Source organism: Vitis riparia, chromosome 12, assembly GCF_004353265.1.
Source record: "Vitis riparia cultivar Riparia Gloire de Montpellier isolate 1030 chromosome 12, EGFV_Vit.rip_1.0, whole genome shotgun sequence".
NCBI lineage: Eukaryota > Viridiplantae > Streptophyta > Magnoliopsida > Vitales > Vitaceae > Vitis > Vitis riparia.
Genome location: NC_048442.1, coordinates 4,295,917 through 4,322,401, shown reverse-complemented (window position 1 = coordinate 4,322,401; position 26,485 = coordinate 4,295,917). Strand labels below are relative to the sequence as shown.

The window sequence follows — 26,485 nt, the reverse complement described above, 5'->3', positions numbered from 1 at the left end:
ACTCCTTTCATTTCTAAGATAGAAAGATGTTTTAGAGAGGGTAGCTGCCCGAGTGGTGGCAATGACGAGCAATTGTTACAATTCTGAAGCCCCAGGTCAACAAGATTGAAGAATGAAGGATCTCCTACCCAATCTGGAAAGCTTAAACCACTAAAAGAATAAATATGGAGTCTCTTGAGGTTTCTATGTGGCTGTAAGCTGTTGAGTGTATCCCTTCTATTTTGCACAACACCACCCAAGGTCAGTGTTCTCATAATCCCACTCAAACTTCAACTCATCAAGGTACTTTTTATCCTTCATATTAGCTTCTAATGCATCCCTATCACATACTACATTCCCCAACTTTGAAATGACAAGACTTCCCGAAAGCTCCCTCAATGCTCCCAATCTTAACCCACCATTTTGGCCCACAATAAATGTAGAAAGTGATTGTAAATTCTTTAGCATACATGTATCACTTGGCATCTCTTTCAACCCAGTACAAATAATATCAAGGTAACGCAAATTAATCAATTTTTCCATCCTTGAGGGTAATTCAACGAGACAATGACATCCCAATAACATCATTGTTTGTAAATTATATAAATTACAAACTGATTCAGGCAACATTTGAATCCTTGTCCTAGAGAGATCCAAGTAGCGCAAGTGTTTCAACTTCTCAATCGAATGAGGCAAATTAGTAATAAGATAACCATTCAAACACAACACTCGTAAACATTTCATTTCTGGCAATAGATGGTGTAGAACTCTATTACTTAAAAAGTTATATTGAAAGTACTGATATTTGCTTCTTGGTAAAAATGTTCGGAGACACTTCATTTGAGAAAGTGGATCAAATCTCTCATAGACATCATATTCATTAATCAAATATGATAAATGACGAGTTTTCTCCGAGACTCTGTATATCTTACCATCCTCCAAAGAAGTAGAAAATTCTCCCGATACCAATTGTGTCATGTCATTAACGAGGTCATGCATTACAAAACATGAGTCATTGCTAATTGAATTTTGAAAAAATGACTTTGATAGAAGTTCTTGAAAGTACAAATTACCTACCTCTTCCATTCTTTTCTTGCTTTCTGATTGTTCCAACAAACCTTCTGCCATCCATAACAAAACTAGCTTCTCCTTTTCGAATTCATAGTCTTTGGGAAAGATTGAACAATAAGAAAAACAACGTTTTAGATGTGAAGGAAGGTAATAATAACTCAACCTCAGAGCAGGAAGAACCACATCTGTGGGCAAATCCCATAATTCACTGTTTAATACATCATCCCATTCTCTTGCTTCAACCTTGGAGTGTAAGAGACTCCCCATTGCTTTTATAGCCAGCGGTAGACCTTGGCACTTGTGGACAATCTTTTCTCCGATTTCTTCTAGTTGTGGATGCCCACTTGAGTCTCCATTTTCAAATGCAAGTTTTTTGAACAGGGACCAACCATCTTCAGAGGATAACCCACCTAAATAACGAGTATGGACTGCACGCATGGCAGATGCAACATTGGTGCTTCGCGTAGTTACAATAATCTTGCTTCCCTTTGCACCGACTATGAGTGGAGTTCGTAGCGTATCCCAGTCACAAGAGTCTTCGTTCCAAACATCATCCAGGACAAGTAAAAAATTCTTCATATTAATTCTCTCCTTCAGTTGAACCTGAAGTAGATTTAGATCAGTGGTACTGAACGTGGATGAATTGACCGCCTCGAGAATTGTTTTCGTAACTCTGATCGGATCAAATTCTTCGGAAACACAAACCCATGCCTTGATTTCGAAGTGTTCCTTCACCCTTTGGTCATTGTAGAGCAGCTGGGCAAGTGTGGTTTTGCCCGTGCCACCCATGCCGACTATGGAGATCACACCCATCGCATCAGTACTCCTTGCATTATCGGACAGCAACAGTTGAACCATCTCCTCCTTAATTTGATCCCTGCCATAGACAAGAGATTCATCTACCAAAGAAGTAGAAGGCCACCTTTGTGACAGTTTCTCGCCATCACCTTCTTTCAACCCAAGGACGTCTCTGTCTCGTGCCATATCTTCTAGTCTATCAATGATCTCCTCCTCCCTAGACTCTATGCCCTGACCATAAAATGGAGCAAGAACCCAGGTTGACATGTCCATGATGTTACCCACCTGACTTGTGCTGGTTTGGGACTCCGCAGCTTCCACCTTGTGTCGCAAAGCCTCTGTGGCGATCTCATCCAAAATGTCCTCCGCATCATACACGGCCTCTTTCAGCAAGACCAGCCACTTCTTCACATATGGATTTGTAAACTGTTTGACCTCAGCATCGTTGAGCACTGCATCGACGACCAGTAACTTCCTTTCCAACTTCTTCAGGAGCGCATCGCTGAGCTTCTGCCCCCGGATGAAGCTCACAACCTCGCGAGAAGCCAACCTGTCAAATAGAACTTGGAGAGAAGCTGAGAGAAACGCACCTCCAACTAAAGCCCCTGCCATTTCTGTTTCTCTTGCAAAGGAGGTGAAAGATGAATCGAGGGAAGAAGAAAGCAAGCAGACCCAAAATGAAACCTCCAAACCAGAAAAAAATTGTAGAGAAAATCCAACTTGTTGACGGTAAAGGAACTTTGGATTCCAAAGTTTTCATGGTAGACCCCCCCATATGCCAGCTTTCTTTGCCGACAACAAATTTCATTGGTCAATATATAGAAAATGAAAATTTTATTGAAGATTTTCATCCTTCGTACATGATTTTCCTTCCATTGTGATAAAAACGTAGACTTAATTGAAGCTTCATGAAAGCCATCTTCTGACTTTTTCTGGATTTCATTATTGATTAAATGAAAAGTTTTGGTTGTAAATCAAGGTATTTTGAGAATTAAATGAGATTTATATAAAAAAATATATATGAAAATTTACTTTTATTGTGTGCTTAATATACAAGTAAGGTGAAACTAACAATTTTTTAGGGATAATATAAATATTTTTCTCATCAGATTGATCATCAAACCAAATCAAATTATCAAGTTTTGATTTGGATCAAGGGTTAAATCTTGGGGGATCATGATTAAAGAATGATATTATAAATGTATAATTTATACATCAATTAAAAATAACTCACAAAAATTAAAATTATTTGTAAATATTTAAAATAATTGAAATATTTTATCATTTTATGTTTAATATTATTATATTAAATCGTGATAAGAATAAAAATAAATTTATTAATATTTTTATTTTACTAGTTACTAAAAATATTATATTTAATTATTGAAAGAATGTATTATATATAAAAAATAGAATAAGATTTTGATATTTATTTTTTTCATTTTATATTGTATAAATCTTGTTAATACTTTAGTGTGAATATATACATGAATATCCAATATATTCATTTTAATATGAATATTAAACCCAAATTGTATAAGTTTAATTTTTAGGGAAATTGGTTGTTTAACAAGATCGATGGTTCAAGTGGTCCACTGGGTAAGATTGTTCAATTTCTCAATAGTAGGATGATTGGTCGATATTCCAACACGTCGAATTATCCAATTTGGTTCAATTTTTAAAACCTTAATTAATAAGCAACAACATGCAATTTCTAGATGGATTATGATTCTTATATCAATTTTCAATAGAATCGTTAATGCATAAAGTTTTTTCATATATAGATACTATGGATTTGTTTGGCAAATTTTGAAAAACAATTCTTAGTTATTTTGAGGAATAAAATTCTATTTGAAAACTCAAATATATATATATATATATAAAAAGGCTTTATTAATTTAGTTTTTATAAAAGTACCGTGCATTTATGTATAATTCAAAAGTTTTTAAAATATTTTACATTTTTTTAATTATCACTCACAACTCAAGCATGCACAAAAAAATAACTAAAAACATCTCAAATTTATTATAAAAAAGTTATTTTTAGAATACATGCTCAAAAAATTATTTTGTATAAAAAATGTTCTATAGAAAAAAAATAAAAATTCAAAAATCATTACTAGGCAAGCCTATGCTACTGTGGATGCTTTGGACAAAATGAAAAAGAAAAATGGTATTTTTCAATACCATTTGAAATCATGAAAAGACCATAACCTTGCATACAATATATGGGTCAAGGCCTTCAAAAAAAATTAATTTCTTTTTATTTGGATATCTAACTTGGGATTCAAGGTTTAATTAGGAATTTGGTCATTCATCACCATTTTCATTGGTTGAAATTCTTTGGTAGACTTGGTTGTTGACTTGGTAGTTCACATTAAGCCATATGGACTTCAGACCCACCCACCAGATATGAATGAAAATAAAGGCAAATAAAAAGCTATTTTCAAGAACCATTACCAAACAAGCCTATGTTGTTGTGGATGCTTTGGACAAAATGAAAAAAAAAAAATGGTATTTTTAATACTATTTGAAATCATAAAAAGACCATAACCTTGCATACAATATATATGGGTCAAGGCCTTTTCAAAAAAATAATTTCTTTTTATTTGGTCATTCAGCACCATTTTCATTGATTGAAATTCTTTCTTAGACTTGGTTGTTGACTTGGGAATTCACATCAACCCATATGGACTTCAGATTCACCTACCATAGAAATATGAAAATAAAGGCAAATATGAAAGGCAAGTGGTGGTGATAGCAAGGGTCTCCAACGGGCTGGGCTGGACTGGCCGGCCCGGAGGAGTAAGGCCCATGGCCTAGCCCAGGGTGGGCCACTGAGCCCGTTGACTGGTCAACGGGCCCGCCAGGCCGGGCCCTTGGTAAATCTAAGGCCCGTGGCCCAGCTCGTGGGCCCTCAAGTTGGGCGAGCTGGGCGGGCTGGGCGGGCTTTGGGTAAAAATTAAAATACTTTTGAGTTTTGAAGGGAAGAGGAAATCCCCTTCCCTTATGGATCCATAAGCATTCAAGGAGAGCTAGCCACCAACTGAGCTGACCCTCTTTTGTGTAACTATTTTGCATTAGTTATATATATATTAGAAATGTTGTATGATTTTTGAAAAAAATAAAAGTGAGTTGGCTGTTCAACGGTCACATGACCGTTGAACATGTCACTCATAATTCATAAATATCAAATATATGACCGTTGAACGGTCTTGACATTTAAAAAATAAATAAATAAATCCTAATATTTAAATCCCTATAAATATTAAATACCCTCAATTTTTTCTATTCTTTCAACTCTTAAGCTCTCTCCCATTCCACAATATTTCTAATTATTGCATTTTGTCTCAAATTATTAATATTATTGGTGGTGAAAAACAAGCATTGGTGGTTCAAAAAGTTCAAATTTGAAGGAATTTCTGCTTTGGTTCTCCAATTTAGTAACATACTTCACCTTTTCTTTTATTTATTTGTTACATTTTAATTTTACATTTATTATTTTTAGCATAATATTTTATCAATAATTATAATTATGGTAAGTGGTTCTTGTTCTTCATCTAATGCATGTGATAGCAAAAAATTTACTTCAAATATATGGAATTTTTTTGATAGAATAGAAATAAATTTAGAAAATAATAAAAAAGAAATAAAAGCAAAATGTAAAATTTGTAACAAACTTCTTAATGGTGGCTCAAATGCAGGTACAAGTCATTTAAAAATGCATCATGAAAATTGTAAAACTAAAAATAATGTAGATATTAGAAATTATATGCAATTAGGTAAAGATGAAAGTGAAAATTTAAAAACATTTTCTTATGATGAATCTTATTGTCATGAAGAAATGATTGGTTATATAATAAGAGCAGAACAACCTTTCAATTTCATGGAAACTCATGATTATACGGGAACAATGCAACAAGCTGTTAATCCTCAGTTTCAAGGTTGCTCTGAAAATACAGTTAAAAGAATTCTTATAAAAAAATTTGAAACACAAAAAGAAAATTTAAAATTTTTTTTTGCAAATTTTGAAGAAAAATTTGTTTAACATCTGATATTTGGACATCTTTAACTCACAGTGCTTTTTTATGTATAACTGCTCATTATATTGATAATGAATGGAAATTAAATAAAAGAATTATTTCATTTAAAATAATAAATGCTCCACATAATGGTAAAAATATAGCATCTTTAATAAATGATGAAATTATAAATTTTGGCATTCGTGATAAAATATTTACAATAACATTAGATAATGCTTCTAATAATGATGCAGTAGTATCTAGATTAAAACGATATTGCCAAATAAAAGAAGATCAATGTAAAATATTTCATGTGCGTTGTTGTGCACATATTTTAAATTTAATTGTAAAAGATGGATTAAAACACGTTAATGATACATTATAAAAAATTAGAGGCATTGCTGCGGGTCTTAATAGTTCTCAAGCAAAACATGAATTATTTTTTGATTGTTGCAAAATGTTAAATATGAAAAAAAGAAATATAAATTTGGATATGCCCACTAGATGGAATTCCACTTATAAAATTTTACAAACTATTATAAAATATAGAAAAATAGTAGAACTATATGAAATACAATTAATTAGCAATGATTATGAAGCAGATATTGATGTATTAAATGATTATGATTGGCATATTACAGATCTTTTAAGAGATCTTTTTGAAGTATTTGATTCTATTCAAGAAGAAAATATGCTTGTCGATATGGAAAAACTAAAATCATCAAGATCTTCATGGATTTGCAATAGTTCGCCATCACCGCCAAGAGATAATGATTAAAATATTTTACTAAATGTATGTCATATTTTTATTTTTATTTTTGTGGTTGAAAAGTACAAATGATTGACAAATAAGTAGGTGACAACCTAGTTGGATGTATTTATTTTTAGTGATGTAAACTTTTCCCACATTTTCAAATGTAATGTATACATTCAATGAATAAAATAGTTAGTAATGAATATTTTTATTAATGTAGCCTTTTCTATTTCTTGAACATTTTTTTTATATATATATATTTTTAAGTGGCGGGCCTACGGGCCGGGCCGGGCCTAAATTGGGGCCCATGGCCCGGCCCATCTGAAATGGCTCGGGCCCGGGCCATGGGCCGGCCGGGCTTTTTGGAGACCCTTAGGTGATAGGAAGACTCTTGTCAATAACTTTTGTCAGGTACTGGAGCTTAGGGCGGCTGTAGACCAATGTCATCCTGAATCTTATCAATCCCTGTTATTGACTACTGGGGTTATAGCTTAAGAAAATATCGTCAATCAATCAAATGATGCATCCGCAAATCCAAGTCTCCAACAAAATTCAAATTATTATTGAATTTGTAGTTTGACATCCACACACATTCTTTCCACATCATTTGATGGCCCTTTATAGATTATCTATAAATTCAGAGTACTTTGGATTTGAGGGCATGAAGGAAAAAAGGACAGTGGTAAAGAAGGAAAAAGTGGAACTGTAATTAGCTTGGCCCTTGAGAAATATTTTTGGGCACACTGTTCCATCATTTGGCCATAACCAAAATCCTCAATGTGTCAAAGCTATGTTGTACAAAATTCCTTACAGGTTAATATTTGTCGACACACTTCTGCCATGAATACATAAGCCGGTTGTATTAGAGCTCTCCACATTACTGAGACAAATGGGCTCCTGCCATGAAATAGTTGATTTTTTCCAGGGAAAGGAAAATTTTGTCCTAGTTGAGTTCCAATGACCCATCCTTATATCTGCTTGCTCATTTTTCCATTTTTGGAGTTCATTCTTTTGCTCCTTAATTGTCTAAGCTTTGATGGATGCTAATCTTAAACTGTGTAGCACTAGCCAACCCTGTGGAAATGGAAAACATGGTAGTTAGGTGTGGCCAAGAAGTCTCAGAGCTCTTAGACCGTTCTGAAAGAGGCAGGAATTGAAGAAATTGTTGAAATCATGAGTGGATTTTGAAGAGATGGTGAGGAAGCCTCCAACATCAGCAAGCTTCAAGTGAGGAAAGCAGTTATGAGTAGGATGTTGGTGAAGAGACTGCAAGCTGGGGATGCCATGTTTGAGAGAGTGTCCCATGCTGTTTACTTGGCTGCGAGAGTAGTAGTGCTTGTAGGGAATGGCCCTCAAGGAAGAAAATTAGCAGAAATGGCACTCCGGCGGGTGGGAGCCATTGATCTGACTGATAGAGTGGTGGCAGCAGCCATGTGTAGGTTAATGTTCATGGGCAATGGTATGCATATCTGACTGATAACATGTGATTGGTTTGTCATGAAGAATGAAGTTAATTGCGAGGTGGAAAGAAGAAAATAATGAACACACCCTGTACATAGTAGTGGGTGTACATTTTTGTTTTAAGTATGAACACAGGATGCAAGGTTATTAATATGAAGAAATATTTCATGAATAGAAGAGAGGGACGTTGTAAATAATATTTATAAAATTTGGGATATAAATTATTGCTTTTAGGTTTCATATTCAAGTTTCTCTTTCATTTGGGATATAAATTATTGCAGTGTATGAAGATATTAGGAGCTATTGGGTGCAAAATTGGTTAGAACTATTGTGATTATTCATATATCAAGATGGTCTGTGTCTTTGCTGCTGTCTTCCATGGGGAGAGCCATGGGGTACTGTTTCATTGGAAAGAAAGATCATTTCCAAATGTCTAGTGATAAAATCAAATGGAAAGCCTGCAGGGAATATCAATAAATTAGTCCATGGAAGAGAATTTGAGGCTCTTGAGTATATATCAAGAAGACAAGTCACTTATTATAGCTGGAGAGCTGCTTGGCACCATGTCTTATGACCATAGGCAACAATGACTCCATAGTTAATTTGTGTATCAGGACATTTGAGACCAGAACTGACAATTCAATCTTAATATTGAAGCACAAGATGTTGAACATCAACTTCTGTGAAGGATTGGAGTTTAGAGCAAGTAGATATGCCCTTAAAGGAACACTTAGATGTCAATTACAACTGACCTGAAATTGGCTAGATCGAAATGGTACTTCAAACACATATTGAGAGGTGCTTTGACTTTTTCTATGTTTCTGCCTTACAAGGAAGAAAATACTTCAAAAAATCCACATAATCATTGGTAAGTACAAGAAGACCCCAATATTCTGTGTTTGTTTTCAACTGCTGTGTTGGAAGAAAAAGAAAAAAAAAACCCTCTAATTGAAAGAAGAGGGCAAATTAGCATAAAATGCTACTTTCCCATGCCAGTCTTTTGTATTATGAAGCTTTGAACCATCTCAACCCAAAGGATATCCATCAATCTAATAGTTCATCATGATTTGCAAAACACAGGTTTGCATGCAACAATGACACTAAACAATAAAGATTGATGCTAGTTTCAAAGGACTACTGAGTCAGACATTTGTTTTCCGTTGGAGATGGTGCCCCAATCAAGAAGATGTTAAAGGGTGATTAGACTTGGAAGTGTCATAACCACCTGAAAGAAAACAATCACAAAGACATGGACAGATGCACAAAAGATGTATGTATCCATTAACAAATGGTTAATTGAGAGGAAGACATCATTTTGAAACTAAAAGGATTTTGGGTTTCTTAGCTTTGGTAGTAGCACACCCAACATCTCCTTGTTTAATACAAATCATCTTCCTAGCACTAAAACAGCAGCATCTTCAGGCGCCTTTACAGAAGCTCTCAGCACCAGTTAATGAAGGTGACTCATGAGGGATGGTCAAAGGACTGGCTAAGATATCTGAAATAGAAGACATGTTTATTATCTGTCTGTGAATAACTAGTCAGAGGCATGTTTCGGTATCATTGGGGTATAAGTTAATGGATTTCATGTTTCACCTTTAATTTTCTATTTCTTATTTATTATGTACTTTAAGCTAAAGTACATAGCTGTTGTGGAACATGGAAACAAGGCTCTGTAATTCATCACTAACAATGTTCTGGAAAATTCCAATTAAAGTAATATTTGATCATATCTTGCAGATTAGGTACCCTAGAACTAAGAGCTTGAGCAAACTTGTCTATTGCGTAAAGAGAGTGAAGAAGCTTAACATAACATCCTTCATTCCTTCTATTTAGAATTAGGAAATTGAATGAGAACAAATCAAGTTACAATATTCTTCAGGATGTAAAAATCTTTCTAAACATCTGACTCTGTTGATACAAACAATGGGAATTCCCCCAATGAGAAGCACAGGAACATTGTCAATTCTAAGAAAAGGATCTTGGTTCTGATTTCTGAATAGGGTACATGAGAGTGATCTAAGTGATCATCCCAACAGCAACACCATGTATACAGAAGACCTAAGAAAGACCAAAACAAGAACAAAATGACATCAAAATTAGGAAAGAAACAAATGCAGCAAAATCATAACAAAGATGCTATATTCCTGTATCCTTGCCTTTCAAATGTGACTAATTGGTGATCTCTCACTTTATGCAAGCAGAAGCACAGCAAACACCATCTCTGGTAAAATGCTGACTGCCAAACCAATACAGAGCAACCTCATTCAAACTTGACCAGACTTGACCAATTCCAGTTAAGTTTTTAGGGACTGAAAGAGCAGAACCTTCTTCATGCCACCTTCCATTCCCAACAACCTTTGAAATAATTTTGCTACAAATTTAAGTAACAAATCCTTATTTGTTGAAAAGCATAAGCCAAAAGAAAACATACCTGTTTCTTTCTGGTTAGGTATAAGATATCGCACATTTCAACCTCATACAACCTACAAAATGATGTAAAAACAACTTGTAATTTGCAGATTACGAAGAGCGTCTCCTCTGTTGTACCCTCAGAAAATGGACCAAAGCAATTCAAAAATTTCTCTAACCATAAATGTGCCCCTGTATGCTTATGTAAGAGAAAATCAGAAATCAGCCTTTGCCCATTCCAAAGGTAACGTAACTGAGTCATTGAGAATATATAAGTGACTTTGTTTGGTATGAGCTACCTGAGAAGAAATCTTTGTTCATTCTTGATATCTTTGTTCCTGATTTGTACCAAACAAACAGAGCATAAAATTGACTTTTGTTAATGCATAATTCTTGAATAGAGTTGAGAAGTGTATAAAGATTCTTATGATTGTCCATGAGTAGAACTATTATGATTGTCCAAGGGGAGTTGACCTTGGGTGCTGAAAATTACCAATGAAAGAGTTGAGGGCATGTAACTTGGCTGTTGTCTTCCATGGGGAGTCATTGAAGAAAGATCATTGCCAAATGTCTAGTGAGAAAATCCTATTGAAAGCCTGTAGTAAATATAAATAAATTAGTCCCTGGAACAGAATTAGAGGTTCATGAGTATATGTAATAAGACAAGTCACTCATTATACCTGGAGAGCTGATTGGCACAATGCGTTATGACCATAGGCAACAACATCTTAAAAGTTTGTGTATTAGGAGACTTGTTACCAGAACCAACAATCAAATCTTAATCTTGAAGCACAAGATGTTGAAGATCCACTTCTTTCAAGGAGGAGCTCAGGACAAGTAGATGTCATGCACAACTGACCTGAACTTGGCAAGATTGAAGTAGAACAGTTCCCAATGACCAAAACTTAAGGGTGCTTTGACTACTTTCTTCTGCAAGTACAAGAAGACCTCAATATGCTGAATCATGAAAATGCAAGGGTGAAGGTAGAGGGTGAAGTCGAAGCAGGTGCCATTCCAAATAAACACAAATTGGACTTAAAATAGTAACCAAAACAAATTGAATAATAGGCTCTTTTGGAGGGATCCCTTTTTCTAATTTCATAAATTCTCAGATTCTAGTTTTGTTTCAAAGTCACAAATGTAAAATAAATTCATATAAATTACTTCCATTTACTAGATATATTTCTCATTATGAAAAAAAAATGTGTTTCTCAGAAGAAATCTTTAATGTTCTTCTTGGAAACTTAATATGAGATGGGAAGAGGAGAAAATATACAATATCTTGATTCTAATTCAACTCCTTTGAAAAAATAACTTGCAAAAAATCAAAATAAGTATTCATATAATTCGAAATTGTTTACATGCAATAGTTAGACCTAGAGCCTATTTGTGATGTAGGTAAAATTGCAAGCACATTTCATCATAGACATAGATAGACAATACCCTAGGTATTCGAAGATGTACGAGTGTTTAAATCATTGGTATTCCACAACAAATACATAAACTTGCGAAACCCTTTTAGTCTTAATATTTATGTAATTTTTTTTTGTTTTCAGGCTTGTAGCATATGAGCAAAAAATTTGAAGTCAAAGGGCAGAGTACTCTGCATACTCATATCTCCAACAACAAGACAACAAAATTTGACATAGGGCATTACAAATTTCAAATGGAATAGTCTCTGGTGTGTGTGTTTGCTGCTGCCTTTCTAGGAGGAGACTCATCAAATATTGTTTCATTGGAAAGATCATAGGCATATATCAAGAACACAAGTCTCTTATACGTGGAGGGCTACTTGGCACCATGTCTGTCTCATGACCATAGGCAATAAAATCTTACAAGTTTGTGTATTAGGAGACTTGTGTTAACATGAGAAACATAAATATATTACCACAATAGAAATGATTAGCAATTCGGACGCACAAATTTCGCTACTTTAATTAATTGCCACATCAATATTTTTGGAATGTGGAACAAGTACCTGACTGACGGTATTTAGCACACCCAAGTCATTATGTGTGTGGAATCACCACCTTCATGAGTAATTTAGTAGAGCACACCACCTATCACTATGCGTGGAATGTGAGCTATATATTCCCAATCTTGGCCTTTCTCAAACTGGCACCCATGCTCCAGCAAAGGACAACTCTTGATTTTCAGACGAGAGAGGGAGTTTGGCAGTCTCTCTTTTGTCAAGCATTGGAGATGTTGCAATTGGAGATAGACAATTTTTTAAGAGAGGTGAGGTGTTGAAGACCTACTTCTCTCAAGGATTCGAGCACAGGGAGGGAGTCCATCTTTAATTTTTCAAGAGAGGTAAGATGTTGAAGCCCCTCTTCTCCGAAGGATTGGAACTTAGGGCAATCGGAGATGGATAATGTTGTTAGAGAGGTAAGTTGTTGTAGCCCCTTGCTGTCCAGAGACTTGAGATTCGGAAGACCAGATATGTTAAGAGAGGAAAGTGTGGAGGGCAGTAGGGATTCCTTGGGAAATGATTCCATGTCTTGGCATCCACCACTGATTGTGAATTTTGTAAGAGAGGCCAGTCTTTGCAAACCCCAGTCCACCTGAGATGTGAGTTGGTTGCAGGATGAAATTTCAACTTCACGTAGGTCGGAGGGCAAACCATCTTTCTGAAACCACAATTCTGGACAATCTATTAACCTCAATTCCTGCAACGATGAGTGTGTGTGCGCCAGCAACTTCAGCTTCCTGCATCTGAAGATATAATTGTGTGCTGACTCAAGAGCGGGCAATTCAATATATACAAGATCAGGGCACTTTCGGATATCCAAACGATTAAGAGAAGTGGGATCCCCCTCTGAAATGGAGATGGAGAGGAATGCAAGCCCTTCAAATTCAAGGATGTGCAAATGAGTCAACCGTGGGAAGATGCTTAATGAGAAAGATAATGAGAAAGAATTACGGCTGGTAACATAAAAAATGTATAAATATTCAAGGAATGGAAGGTGGGATGTCAATAGCGCAGGCAGGAGAAACTCCAGTTTGGTACACTCCCAGATAATTAGTGACTTCAATGTGGTGGGTAAACCAACACTGTGCAAGGGTCTGGAGAAACGACAACTTGTGATGTGCAAATGTTGGAGAAGACATGTGCTTCCTTGTAGCATTCCCTCCTCCAATACCCACTCTATCGAATCACATTCTCTGATTCTTAGCGTCTGTATTCGTGGTGGCAGTTCCTCCAATTGAGAGATGTCTGAAATTTCAATTTCTGAAGTTTGGAGATCAGTGAACCCACCAGCTGGCCTTTTCAACCGAAATTTACCATGATACCCCATTTTCCTTTCACGGATTTGAGGAGCTCGGAGGGAGCCCACAACCAACTCGGAACTACTGATTTCAAGTTTCTTCAATGAACGAAGCTGTTTTGGTAATTTCCCAGTGAGTTTGGGACATTCATTTATACAAAGCTGCTGAAGACGAGGGAATTCGCCACGTCTGCATCCACAACATAACCATTTCTCCCAGTTGTACATCCTCTCGAACCTTAGAGTTTGTAGGGACGGGAAGGAGGGCTTAATTGTGTTGTAGGAAAAGCATTCCCATAAAATTCACTACCCACCATTTTAACTCCTTTCATTTCTAAGATAGAAAGATGTTTAAGAGAGGGTAGCTGCCCGAGTGGTGGCAATGACGAGCAATTGTTACAATTCTGAAGCCCAGGTCAACAAGATTGAAGAATGAAGGATCTCCTACCCAAGCTGGAAAGCTTAAACCACTAAAAGAATTGATATGGAGTCTCTTGAGGTTTGTATGTGGCTGTAAGCTGTAAGTATATCCCTTCTATTTTGCACAACACCAACATCAGTGTTCTCATTATCCCACTCAAACTTCAACTCATCAAGGTACTTTTTATCCTTCATATTAGCTTCTAATGCATCCCTATCACATACTACATTCTGCAGCTTTGAAATGACAAGACTTCCCGAAAGCTCCCTCAATGCTCCCAATCTTAACCCACCATTTTGGCCCACATAAATGTAGAAAGTGACTGTAAATTCTTTAACTTACATATCTCACTTGGCATCTCTTTCACCGAAGAAGTATAACGAATATCAAGGTAGCGCAAATTAATCAATTTTTCCATCCTTGAGGGTAATTCAACAAGCCAATAACATCTTGATAACATCATTGTTTGTAAATTGTATAAGTTACAAACTGATTCAGGCAACTTTTGTATCGTTGTCATTGAGAGATTCAAGTAGCTCAAGTGTTTCAACTTCTCAATCGAATGAGGCAAATCAATAATACGATAATTATTCAACACAACACTCGTAAACATTTCATTTCCGGCAATAGATGATGTAAAACTCTATTACTCAAGTATGAATAATAATATTTTCTTCTTGGTAAAAATGTTCGGAGACACTTCATTTGAGAAAGTGGATCAAATCTCTCATATACATCATATCCACTAATCAAATATGACAAATGATGAGTTTCTCCGAGACTCTGTGTATCTTACCATCCTCCAAAGAAACAGAAAATTCTAGGGATGCCAATTGTGCCAAGTCATTAACGAGGTCGTGCATTACAAAACATGACTTATTTCTTATTGAATTTTGGAAAAAGGACTTTGATAGAAGTTCTTGAAAGTACAAATTACCTACCTCTTCCATTCTTTTCTTGCTTTTTGATTGTTCCAACAAACCTTCTGCCATCCATAACAAAACTAGCTTCTCCTTTCGAATTTGTAGTCGTTGGGAAGATTGAACAATAAGAAAAACAGCGTTTTAGATGTGAAGGCAGGTAATAATAACTCAACCTCAGAGCAGGAAGAAACCGCATTTGTGGGCAATCCCATAATTCACTGTTTAATACCTCATCCCATTCTCTTGCTTCAACCTTGGAGTGTAAGAGACTCCCCATTGCTTTTATAGCCAGCGGTAGACCTTGGCACTTGTGGACAATCTTTTCTCCGATTGCTTCTAGTTGTGGATGCCCACTTGAGTCTCCAACTTTCAAATGCAAGTTTTTTGAACAGGGACCAACCATCTTCAGAGGATAACCCACCTAAACAATGAGTATGGACTGCACGCATGGCAAATGCAACATTGGTGCTTCGCGTAGTTACAATAATCTTGCTTCCCTTTGGCCCCGACAATCAGTGGAGTTCGTAGCGCATCCCAGTCACAAGAGTCTTCGTTCCAAACATCATCCAGGACAAGTAAAAATTTCTTCATATTAATTCTCTCCTTCAGTTGAACCTGAAGTAGATTTAGATCAGTGGTATTGGACGTGGATGAATTGATTGCCTCGAGAATTGTTTTCGTAACTCTGATAGGATCAAATCTTCGGAAACACAAACCCATGCCTTGAGATCGAAGTGTTCCTTCACCCTTTGGTCATTGTAGAGCAGCTGGGCAAGTGTGGTTTTGCCTGTGCCACCCATTCCGACTATGGAGATCACACCCATCGCATCAGTACTCCTTGCATTATCGGACAGCAACAGTTGAACCATCTCCTCCTTAATTTGATCCCTGCCATAGACAAGAGATTCATCTACCAAAGAAGTGGAGGCCACCTTTGTGACAGTTTCTCGCCATCACCTTCTTTCAACCGAAGGACGTCTCTGTCTCGTGTCATATCTTCTAGTCTATCAATGATCTCCTCCACCCTAGACTCTATGCCCTGACCATCAAATGGAGCGAGAACCCAGGTTGACATGTCCATGATGTTACCCACCTGACTTGTGCTGGTTTGGGACTGCACAGCTTCCACCTTGTGTCGCAAAGCCTCTGTGGCGATCTCATCCAATATGTCCTCCGCATCATACACGGCCTCTTTAAGCAAGACCAGCCACTTCTTCACATATGGATTTGTAAACTGTTTGACCTCAGCATCGTTGAGCACTTCATGGACGACCAGCAACTTCTTTCCAACTTCTTCAGGAGCGCATCGCTGAGCTTCTGCCCCGAATGAAGCTCACAACCTCGCGAGAAGCCAACCTGTCAAATAGAACTTGGAGAGAAGCTGAGAGAAACGCACCTCCAACTAAAGCCCCTGCCATTTCTGTTTCTCTTGCAAAGGAAGTGAAAGATGAATAGGGAAGAAGAAGTAAGCAGACCCAAAATGAAACCTCCAAACCAGAAAGGATTATAGAGAAAATACAACTTCTTGATGGTACAGGAACTTGGTTCCAAAGTTTTCATGGCAGACCCCCATATGCCAACTTTCTTTGCTCTTCATTGGTCAATATATAGAAAATGAAAATTCGATTGAAGATTTTCATCCTTTGTACATGATTTTCCTTCCATTGTGATAAAAACGTAGACTTAATTGAAGCTTCATGATAGCCATCTTCTGACTTTTTCTGGATTTCATTATTGATTGAATGAAAAGTTTTGGTTGTAAATCAAGGTATTTTGAGGATTAAGTGAGATTTATATAAAAAAAATTATGAAAATCTACTTTTATTGTGAGCTTAATATACAAGTAAGGTGAAACTAACAATTTTTTAGGGCTAATATAAATATTTTTCTCATCGGATTGATCATCAAATCAAAAAAAATTATCAGGTTTTGATTTGGATCAACGGTTAAATCTTGGTCGGATCATAATTAGAGGATGATATTATAAATATATAACTTATACATAATTAAAAATAACTCACAAAAATTAAAATTATTTGTAAACATTTAAAATAATTGAAATATTTTACCATTTTATGTTTAATATTATTATATTAAATCATGATAAGAATAAAATATAAATTTATTAATATTTTTATTTTACTAGTTAGTAAAAATATTATATTTAATTATTAAAAGAATATATTATATATAAAAAAATAGAAGAAGATTTTTCTATTTATTTTTTTCATTTTATATTGTATAAATCTTGTTAATACTTTAGTGTGAATATATAAATGAATATCCAGTATATTCATTTTATATATATATATATATATATATATATATATATAAACCAGTTTAGGGGAAAAATGGAAATGGTTGCCACTTTTACATTTAAGGGGAAAGCAAGTGGGGGCAATGCAGATATATATATAATATATATATATATATATATAGATATTTCAAGAAACAAAAAATAAGGTATAGCAACCTAGGAAATAGAAGAAAAATACCCAATAGTGTTCAACTAATTCTTATAGGACCAACTAATTTAAGCGGCTAGGCTTGCTTAATGTCACAAGCTTATTCAAATGAGCCTCCCCATGGCCTTATATAGAGCCAGGAAGCTTCTAGAGACTCCTAGAGTGGGAAGAGTGTGGAAAGTTCTAGAGAAGCCTGGAGGAATCCACACAATTCTACACCATGGTGGAAGGCACGAGAGGAGTTCGGGACTTTCTAGAGAAATCTAGAAGACTCTTGTATATACTTGTATATAGGCTTGTACCTAGAATGGTGTAGGACATTCTAGAATAGTCTTGAGTTGTAAGGAACCCTCCAAGGTTCTAGAGAGTTCCATTGGTGCCTATAAATAGGTGAGGGCCTCATTTGGCCAAGGCACCAAGCAAGTGAGCATCCAAGCACTTGTAAAGGTTTTCTTGAGTTAGTGAAAGCTTCCATTCTTTCAAGAGTTGCCTACCAAGCTTCTTAAGCTTTCGAGTCGCGAGTGTCTTAGCCGAGCAAGCTAAGCATTAGGAGCAAGGCTGACTTAGCAAGATCAAGCGTCTTGGCTTGTCTAAGTGTCACACGAGCTTAGTGAACGACTAAGTCCGTGACATTAAGCTTTTAATAAATTGGTTATTCAAAATAGTATTAGAGTTTAATTCGGTAGGAGGTCTTATTGAATAATTATTTATATTGTTTATCTCTCCACGTTGTGGCACATGAGCGAGGCTGGTAAGAGCATAATATGCATATTGAAGATAAATTCTATAAATTTAAATTTTTAGAAATTTTGGTTATTTAACAAAGTCAATAGTTCAAGTGGTTTACTATCAATTTAAAGGGTAAGATTGTTCAATTTCTTAACAGTAGGATGATTGGTCGATATTCCAACAAGTTGAATTGTCCAATTGGGTTCAATTTTTAAAACCTTAATTAATTAGAAGGAACTACATGCAATTTCTAGATGGATTATGATTCTTGTATTGAATTACAATAAAATCGTTAATGCATGAAATTTTTTTATATATAGATACTATGGATTTGTTTGGAAAATTTTGAAAAACAATTCTTAGTTATTTTGAGGAATAAAATTCTATTTGAAAATGAAAATGTGGAAAATAGTTTTATTGGTTTATTTTTCATAAAAGTACTATAATTCAAAAGTTTTCAAAGTGTCTTACATCTTTTTAATTGTTACAAAAATAACTAAAAACATATTAAATTTGTTATAAAAAAACTTATGTTTAGATTAAATTCTCAAAAATTATTTTCTATCAAAAATGTTTTATAAAAATAAAAACCATTTTCAAGAATCATTACTAAGCAAGCCTTTGCTACTGTGGATGCTTTGGACAAAATGAAAAAGAAAAATGGTATTTTCAATACTATATGAAATCAAAAAAGACCATAACCTTGGGATTCGAAGTTTAATTAGGGATTTGGTCGTTCAACACCATTTTCCTTGGTTGAAATTCTTTGGTAGACTTGGTAGTTCACATCAAGCCAGAGGGACTTCATACCCACCCACCAATTATATATCTTTTACTAATCTAAAGGGTTCTTTGAAAATGCATGAAGAAATGTTGGGCAGGTTTGTTGAAACCTGAGATGAGCAAGCTTTCTAGTCAAAGGCTCATCTTAAAAGGGCACCAATGGAGGAGACGAAAAGCATCATGGTAGAGGGAAAAATTATGGCTCAAGAAAAAATAAGCAAAATGGAAACCAAAGTCAATTCAATGAGAAGCACTTCAATGGAGGTAATGACGGTCTCCCCACTTGCTATAATTGTAAAAAGAAAGGTCGTCGTGTTGAAAACCATTGTTGGTGTGAAAAACAAAATCCTAATATTCTTTGTTGCTTGATTAATTTGAAAAGAAATACAAGCATAGAAAAAAAAGGATATCTGTACAAGTCTTATAATAATGCAAATCTCCATGAAGAAAAGGATGATGATGAAATAATGAAAGAAGAAATTTTGTTTATTTCTTATCTCACTGCCACTGTAAAGTGTTTGGTATCTTGATCATGACTGTAGTAACCACATGAGCGGTGACAAAACTATTTTTGTTAATCTTGATGAATTTATGAAATCTTAGGTTTGCATGGAGATTGTGTAGTAAATGAGGTATTACCATTGACAACCTCCCAATTTGGTAAGAAAAACCATTTGGGGTTGGCAATTTTGATATGACACGAGAACATCACCTGAAGGCAATATGAATTTTAACGAATTCAGGTTAGGTATAATTGTATTCATGTAGTAAATATGTGTAGACCCTCTATTTTGTCCTACTAGCACATGTCCTATTACATGTTCATTTGGCACTTTACAAATAATTCCTCGATGGCCCATTAGACACCACCTTGGAGACTATGGTTGAGGGACTCATTTGACCCCATTGTGATTCTGGGCAGCCTTAATTTAGACTTAGGTTTTTTTTTTTTTTTTTCCTTTTTTGTTAGGCCCATTTAGATGCACTTGGTCCATTAGATACCACCTTAGGCCCACTTAGGCACTCTACGCCCATTTAGATACATTTGGCCCATTAGGCACCACCTTAAGCCCACTTAGGCACCCTAGGCCCATTTAGATGCACTTGGCCCACTTAGGCTTATCTAGGCACACTCTATCTCACTTAAGTCGCCTTTCAGGTAATTTTTGCATGTTTGCATGGCTGGAATGGATTGCATTTTTGTATGGTTTGCATGGTTGCATGACATTCTTACATGGCCTACATGACACTTGATTTTTTATTATAATTTATTTATTTATTTTATTTATTATTTCGTTTATTTTCTTTTTATTATTTTTATTATTTATCATTTTCTAAAACGCCCCTTTTATTCATTTATTTAATCTAATAATTTTGTGCTTTTGTAGGGAACAAACCAATTGGAAAAAGAAGAAAGTCCATGGGCATGAGATGACACTAAAATGCCATTTTTAAGATGGTAGAGTACCAAATTTGATTAGCATGTGAAAATGAAGGTTTTTTTGGATAGTAACTATGGTTTTGTGACCAAAAAAAAAATATTAAAATTCTCAAGCAATATGGATATTCAAATAATTGAGATGTGTTACTTTGAGAATTATTTTATTTGAAGGTTTAGTTTGGGAATTTGTTTTTTCAAATATGTTCTTTTTGCTCAAAACTCAAAAAATCATTTAAAGCGATTTTTGGATTAATATTTGATAAACATTTTTTTAATTTTTTTGTTATTAAAAATACTTTCAAGATGCCTTTTTTTTATATTTATATTCAAAATATTAATTTTGATTCTTAATAAAAACATTTATGATAGAAATATTAGGTAGAAGTGTTACAAAGAGTAGTTTGTTGCTTATTTGGAAGGACATTTGCAAAGAGCGCCAAGTGGTAATTAAATAATTAAATAAATTAAAAGAATAGATAAAGAGCTCAAACTTGTCCCTTACAAAGAGATATGATACACTTATGTATTTAGTGGATTCTGAATTTCATTAAGCCAATGGAAAATAAATTTGAGACCCAAAAAGTATACTATCCACCTGTAGGCAAGGGAATCTTAAAAGATTGTTAATGGAAAGATTGAGACCAGGATCAATAATCAGAATCTCAGAGTGAGGAAGCACAAGCTAACCCGAAAAAGGGGGAGGGGGGAGGGAAGGGAATACAACACAAGTTTGGTTAATAGAGTGGCATCATGCTTTTTGAAGAAAACGATTTAGAACATACAGCAAGAGTACCTGATTGTCCATTGATATGGTCTCAACATTATCAAAATAGCACATCGTCTATCAATACGCGCGGAATCTGAGCCATATGCCACCAATCTTCCCCTTTTTTAACTCAGTGCCAATGTTTCTGCCAAGGGCAGTTCTTGATTTCACGCAAGAGAGGGAGATGGGCAGTCTCTATTTGTCGAGTTTGGAGCTTAGGGTAGTTGGAGATCTGCAATGTTTCAAGGCACTTTATGATGTGTAATTGTTCAAGAGAGGTAAGGTTGAAGCCCCTTGCTGTCCAGTGGCATGAAAGTAAGCGTGGAGTGCACCAGGCACTTCTAAAAGGACTTTATGTGTTCACTGGCACCATTGATTCTGAGTTCGGTATATCAGCCAGATTCTTACATCAAATACATGATTCACTTGAATCTCAGGCCAGCACCTGCCTAGATGGCTTTTCAATTGTGAGTTTGTATATCAATAGTACATTTTGTTACAGCCTCCTCTGCACAACACCATGCCACCGGGTTTTCTATGAAACTCAGGATCCAATATTTTGTCTTCATGAGACTTTCACACAACTCAGGAGCAATTCTGATTCAATATCCATGAACTTAGGTACTCATGGTCACAACACAAACCAAGAAACCCCTAGACATGCTGTCCTTTTCTCTGACAATATCCCTAGGCCTAATTTTTCCCTAGTCAGGTGCCACAATAGCATGCCTAACCTGGTGAGCAAAGACAATTCATCTAATATGGCAATATTGCATATTAGATTAACCTCTAAAACCAAAACACCACAAAATGTCAGGAATGCTTCATCACCTCAACTTGTCTCCAGTGCTTCACAAACTATAAGCTCAATCCCTCAACCCGTCAACCATATGGGGTTTGCTTGCCAGACAACATGAGAATGGTAAATGGTAGCCAAACAAGGAGGGAAAAGAACATGGAGAAGAAGAATAGAAACAAACAAACTTACTTTACACATAGGACCTTGGTTCCAAAGAAACCTCACCCCTACTTGTTCAATCCAATTCCATAACAACATTTTTCAACCTCTACATTTTCAATGCCACTACCAGGTCTCATTTGACTTTTAGAAATTCCCTAACCTATATTCTAAGTTGAATCCCACCAACCAGAAAGTCCCCTTGTCCAGCAAGCATACACATCAAGGCTGTCATCAGATGCTGATTTGCATAGAGGTGAACATAACCATCTGAGAGCTACTTTCCCATGCCACAGATTTATTCCAACTTTCAGGTAAGGGCCCCATTATGAAGCTTTGAACCATTTCCATCAATCTAGTGCAACAACATTTTGTCAAACAAAAATAAAGATTGAGGCTAGTTTAGCTTATCAAGAAAAAAAAAAAAAAACTCAATCAGACATCGGTTTTCCATTGAAGGTGGTACCCAAAGAAGATGGAATTAAAAAGTGATTTGAGTTTGATGTGGCTAATTGATGTGCTTTACTTCTTAGTGACCATGATTCTAAACAACAATCTTGCTCTTCTAGACTAAATTTTCAGGTGCATAAAGGCATTTTTAGACATAAGCACCACCTACGTGTCATAACCGCCTGCAAGAAAACCATTACCATCCTACTTTCCTTCCTTCCATTACTACCATCCTTAAAATTTCAAAATTCTATCCCATATTTTACAAGTAAACAGACCAATTCCACATGCTTTCTCGCATTAGTCTGAATCATCAACCCGTAAAGAATGATTAACATCTATGAATCAAATATTTGTCCAGCACAAGAATCTAAATAATCAATTTAAGAGCATAAACAATAAGCAATTGGTTCTAATTAAAAATTTTCCTATGAGGATCTAGAAGAGACAAGGCATATGGTGTTTCAAACTAAGCAGTACAGAGGAAATCACCATTGACCAATATGAATATGAAAAACAATAGAAATGCATCCTCTGCACATTCAGCACTCTCTCCCTCGCAGAGAAACTGAATGCAATAAGATCAAAGCAAAGTCACAAGCTTACGCATCAACAAATGTACACAAGAATGTAGGCATCTGTTAAAAAATGTTTGCTTCAAAGGAAGATATCATTTTGCCACCAAAAAGACTTCGGGTTTCTTAGCTTTGCTAGGTGTGTTAGAATTAGAAGCTGGATTTGCAGCTGCTGCAGCCTTGGCGGCCTCCCGCGCTCTCTTATCAAGCTGAACCAGGCTCCGCGTGGCCAAGATTGCCTGTGGAAGCAAATCGTGAGAAGCCCTGGCATACAAACACCTCACTGCCACTGATGCGGCATCTTTCACATCTTGCGAATTGAGAGGAGCCAACAGACAGTGACCGATAATCCGCAATGTAGGCTGCAAAAGCTCCCAAGGCAGTGGAATCCTTGCCCCTTCGGAACCCGAATTGGAACGTTCCTCCGCAATCCTCAATTTCCCCACATCCTCCACACACCCCTCAACCTCATCGCCTTCCAAAACCCTAATCTCTGAAAACCCATCAATCTCCGCATCCTCATCACGATCAAACTCGGCTTTGCAAGGGCAGTTCTGCCCGGCCCACGCCGCCGCGAACCGGCAGAGGTCCAGCTTCGACCAGCTCGGCATCTGCGAAATCTGCTTGTAGTAGCAATCCAGCGCCACCCCCACAATGCACGCCCTTTTGGTTGACTTCACCTCGCTCTGCGGCTCCAGCGGCGGCGATGCCAACCCGATAAAATGCCCTGTCGGAGCCATCGAACTCGGCCTACTCCTCGGAGTATGGTACAGAGACGGCTGAGAAAGATCAGGAATGGATATTGACACCGGCTTTCCGCCACGGGCCTTCAACTCGGAAGCGTAGAGAGCTAGCAGAACCGCCTCGAACCCGGCCAGGGAGGCGGCTCGGGACGAATCGACGGACGAGAGGGTAGAGGCCGGAGACAAGAGGAATAAATGAGAGGGCGACGAGGCGGAGATCGGGGTCAGAGGACTGGAAGGTTTCGTAGAGCCACTGGCAGATGGGGTCAGGGCCCGATCCGGATTGAGGGGAGAAGAGGGAGGAGCACACGGCGTCGTATACGTCTGGGGATTGGAGGAGAGATCGAGCGGGGCGGTCGGAGTCGGCAAGGGAGGAGATGGAAGGTGAGGGAGAAGAGAGGATGGAGGAGAGGGCGTGAATGCGAGCGCGGCTTTAGAGATGGACTCCCACCATGACTGCATTGGATCTTGGTTGATGGGGTTGGAGTTGGAATTTGCGTCTGTGGAGGTTGAGGACGACGGTGAACCGGATGCATGCTTCACCTGGAACTCCATGGCTGCCGATGATGACACCGGCGTGGATGGTGCTTTCGACTTCTCTGCAAAGAAGAGAATTTATTTAAACAAGGGCTTGCATTATTTTCTGAGTTACCAAACAAACCAGGAAAATCCTGCCCAAATTGCGAGAAAATTGATTTTTGGGTTATTTGATTAAAAGATAACCCAATATTTGAAATTAATCCATCCATTCTTTCTTTTACCTTACCAAAAATACCCTCATTATTTTACTGTAAAAATAATTCTCTCTTTTAAAATTTATGTATAAATATTTAAAATAATAAAAAAATTTATGTCAAAAATAAATTATTTTTCAAACAAAAATACAAAAATAATTAAATTCATAAATTTAACATTATTTCATCCTTTTAATCTATTAATTCTTGATTTTTTCACTGTTAGTTGATTCATTGCTGCTTATACGATTAAGTTTTTTTTTTCCCTTTTCTTAATTAAATATAAATACATCTTAATTTAATATGGCTCTAAATATGATTTGATAGTATTAGTTCTTAATTTAATTATTTATTAAATATTTTAATTATATTAAGTGTTAAATAACTTATTATTAATACATATTAAAAATCAATATCTTAATCCACAAAAAAATTACATTAGTTCTTATCTTATATAATAAATAATAAAATATTTTATAATTAATAATTGATATATTTCTAAAAATATCACAAATTAGAAATTCTCATAATAATAATAATAATAATAAATAAGTAATTTATCATTATCATCTCCAACAACTAATTTTTTACATTTATTCTTTTTATATAATTAAGAGAAATTTTTTTAAAATTTTCTCTTTGTAAAACCTAAATCAAATTAAATGAAAAATATAATCATTTAATATTAGTATGAACTAAAAAATGTGTTGATATGTTGCATTGACTAAATAATGCTTATTTGAAAGAAAAAAAAAACATGGATTTGAGTATTGTTATCAACACATACAAATCATATATAAAATGAATATAGAAAATTTAGGTATTAATATCATCAAAAAATTATATTATGAGTTACCAATAGTATATGTCAAAACTTTTGAGTCACGTGTCCATTTTTTCCAATCCAATGATAATGTGCCTAAAAATCACATCACATTAATTAATAATAATAATAATAATAATTGAAATTTAGGAAGGTAAGAGTTAAGACCAGTTTGGAAATTGTTTTTCAAAACAGTTCTGAAAAATAACTTTTAAAATTGTTCTTCGAAAGTCTGTTAGAAACCTAAAATATTTTTAACATATTTTTAATACTTTTAAAAATAATTTTTATATCTAATATTTTTTTTTTAATTATTTTATATATTTATATAATTATTTTTTAAACCACCCTAAAAAATAAAGAAAAACAAAAAAAAGGTAATAATTAAATATTTTATCTGAAAACATCATATTTTCTATTCTCAATAATAGGAAACAAAAAACAATTTTTGTTATTATATGTGTTTTCTTTTTTTTTTCTTTTTTTTTTTGAAAACAAAAAATTGTTGTAGAAAAAAAATTACCAAATAAACCTATAGTTTTTTAGAACAGTTTTTTAAAATTGTTCTTTGAATTTAGTAGAAAAAAGTTTGTTTAAAAACCTAAAATACTTTTAACTTATTTTTAATATTTTTAAAAAATAATTTTAATATCTAATATTTTATTTTTAATCATTTTATATAATTATTTCTTAAAATAATTCTTAAAAAATAAGTAAAAAAAGCAGAGAAACTAAAGAATATTTTTTTGTTATTAAGAAAAGAAAATAATGAATAGTTTTTTATTACCGAACATACTTTTTATATTTTTTATTCATGAGAAAAGAAAACCGTTCTCACAAACGGTTTCAAACAGACATTAGGACTTTTTAGACACCGAAGAGTCAAAAATTGAATAAAAAGAATTATTG

General features: G+C 35.3%; 2 protein-coding genes and 2 pseudogenes across 2 annotated transcripts; all 4 read right to left on the bottom strand.

The window, feature by feature from the left end:
• Window positions 1-216: 216 nt before the first annotated feature.
• On the bottom strand, window positions 217-2,460 carry LOC117926872 (putative disease resistance RPP13-like protein 1). Its single transcript, XM_034846169.1, has 2 exons — window positions 779-2,460; window positions 217-388 (listed from the first exon to the last, which is right to left on the bottom strand). Exons 1-2 carry the CDS (start codon window positions 2,458-2,460, stop codon window positions 217-219), a joined length of 1,854 nt encoding a protein of 617 aa, XP_034702060.1.
• A 10,225-nt stretch (window positions 2,461-12,685) lies between these two features.
• LOC117926869 (putative disease resistance protein At3g14460) lies at window positions 12,686-13,993 on the bottom strand. Its single transcript, XM_034846163.1, has one exon. It carries the CDS (start codon window positions 13,991-13,993, stop codon window positions 12,686-12,688), a length of 1,308 nt encoding a protein of 435 aa, XP_034702054.1.
• Window positions 13,994-14,227: 234 nt separating this feature from the next.
• LOC117926868 lies at window positions 14,228-15,909 on the bottom strand (annotated as a pseudogene).
• A 7,105-nt stretch (window positions 15,910-23,014) lies between these two features.
• On the bottom strand, window positions 23,015-24,707 carry LOC117926278 (annotated as a pseudogene).
• Window positions 24,708-26,485: the final 1,778 nt, after the last annotated feature.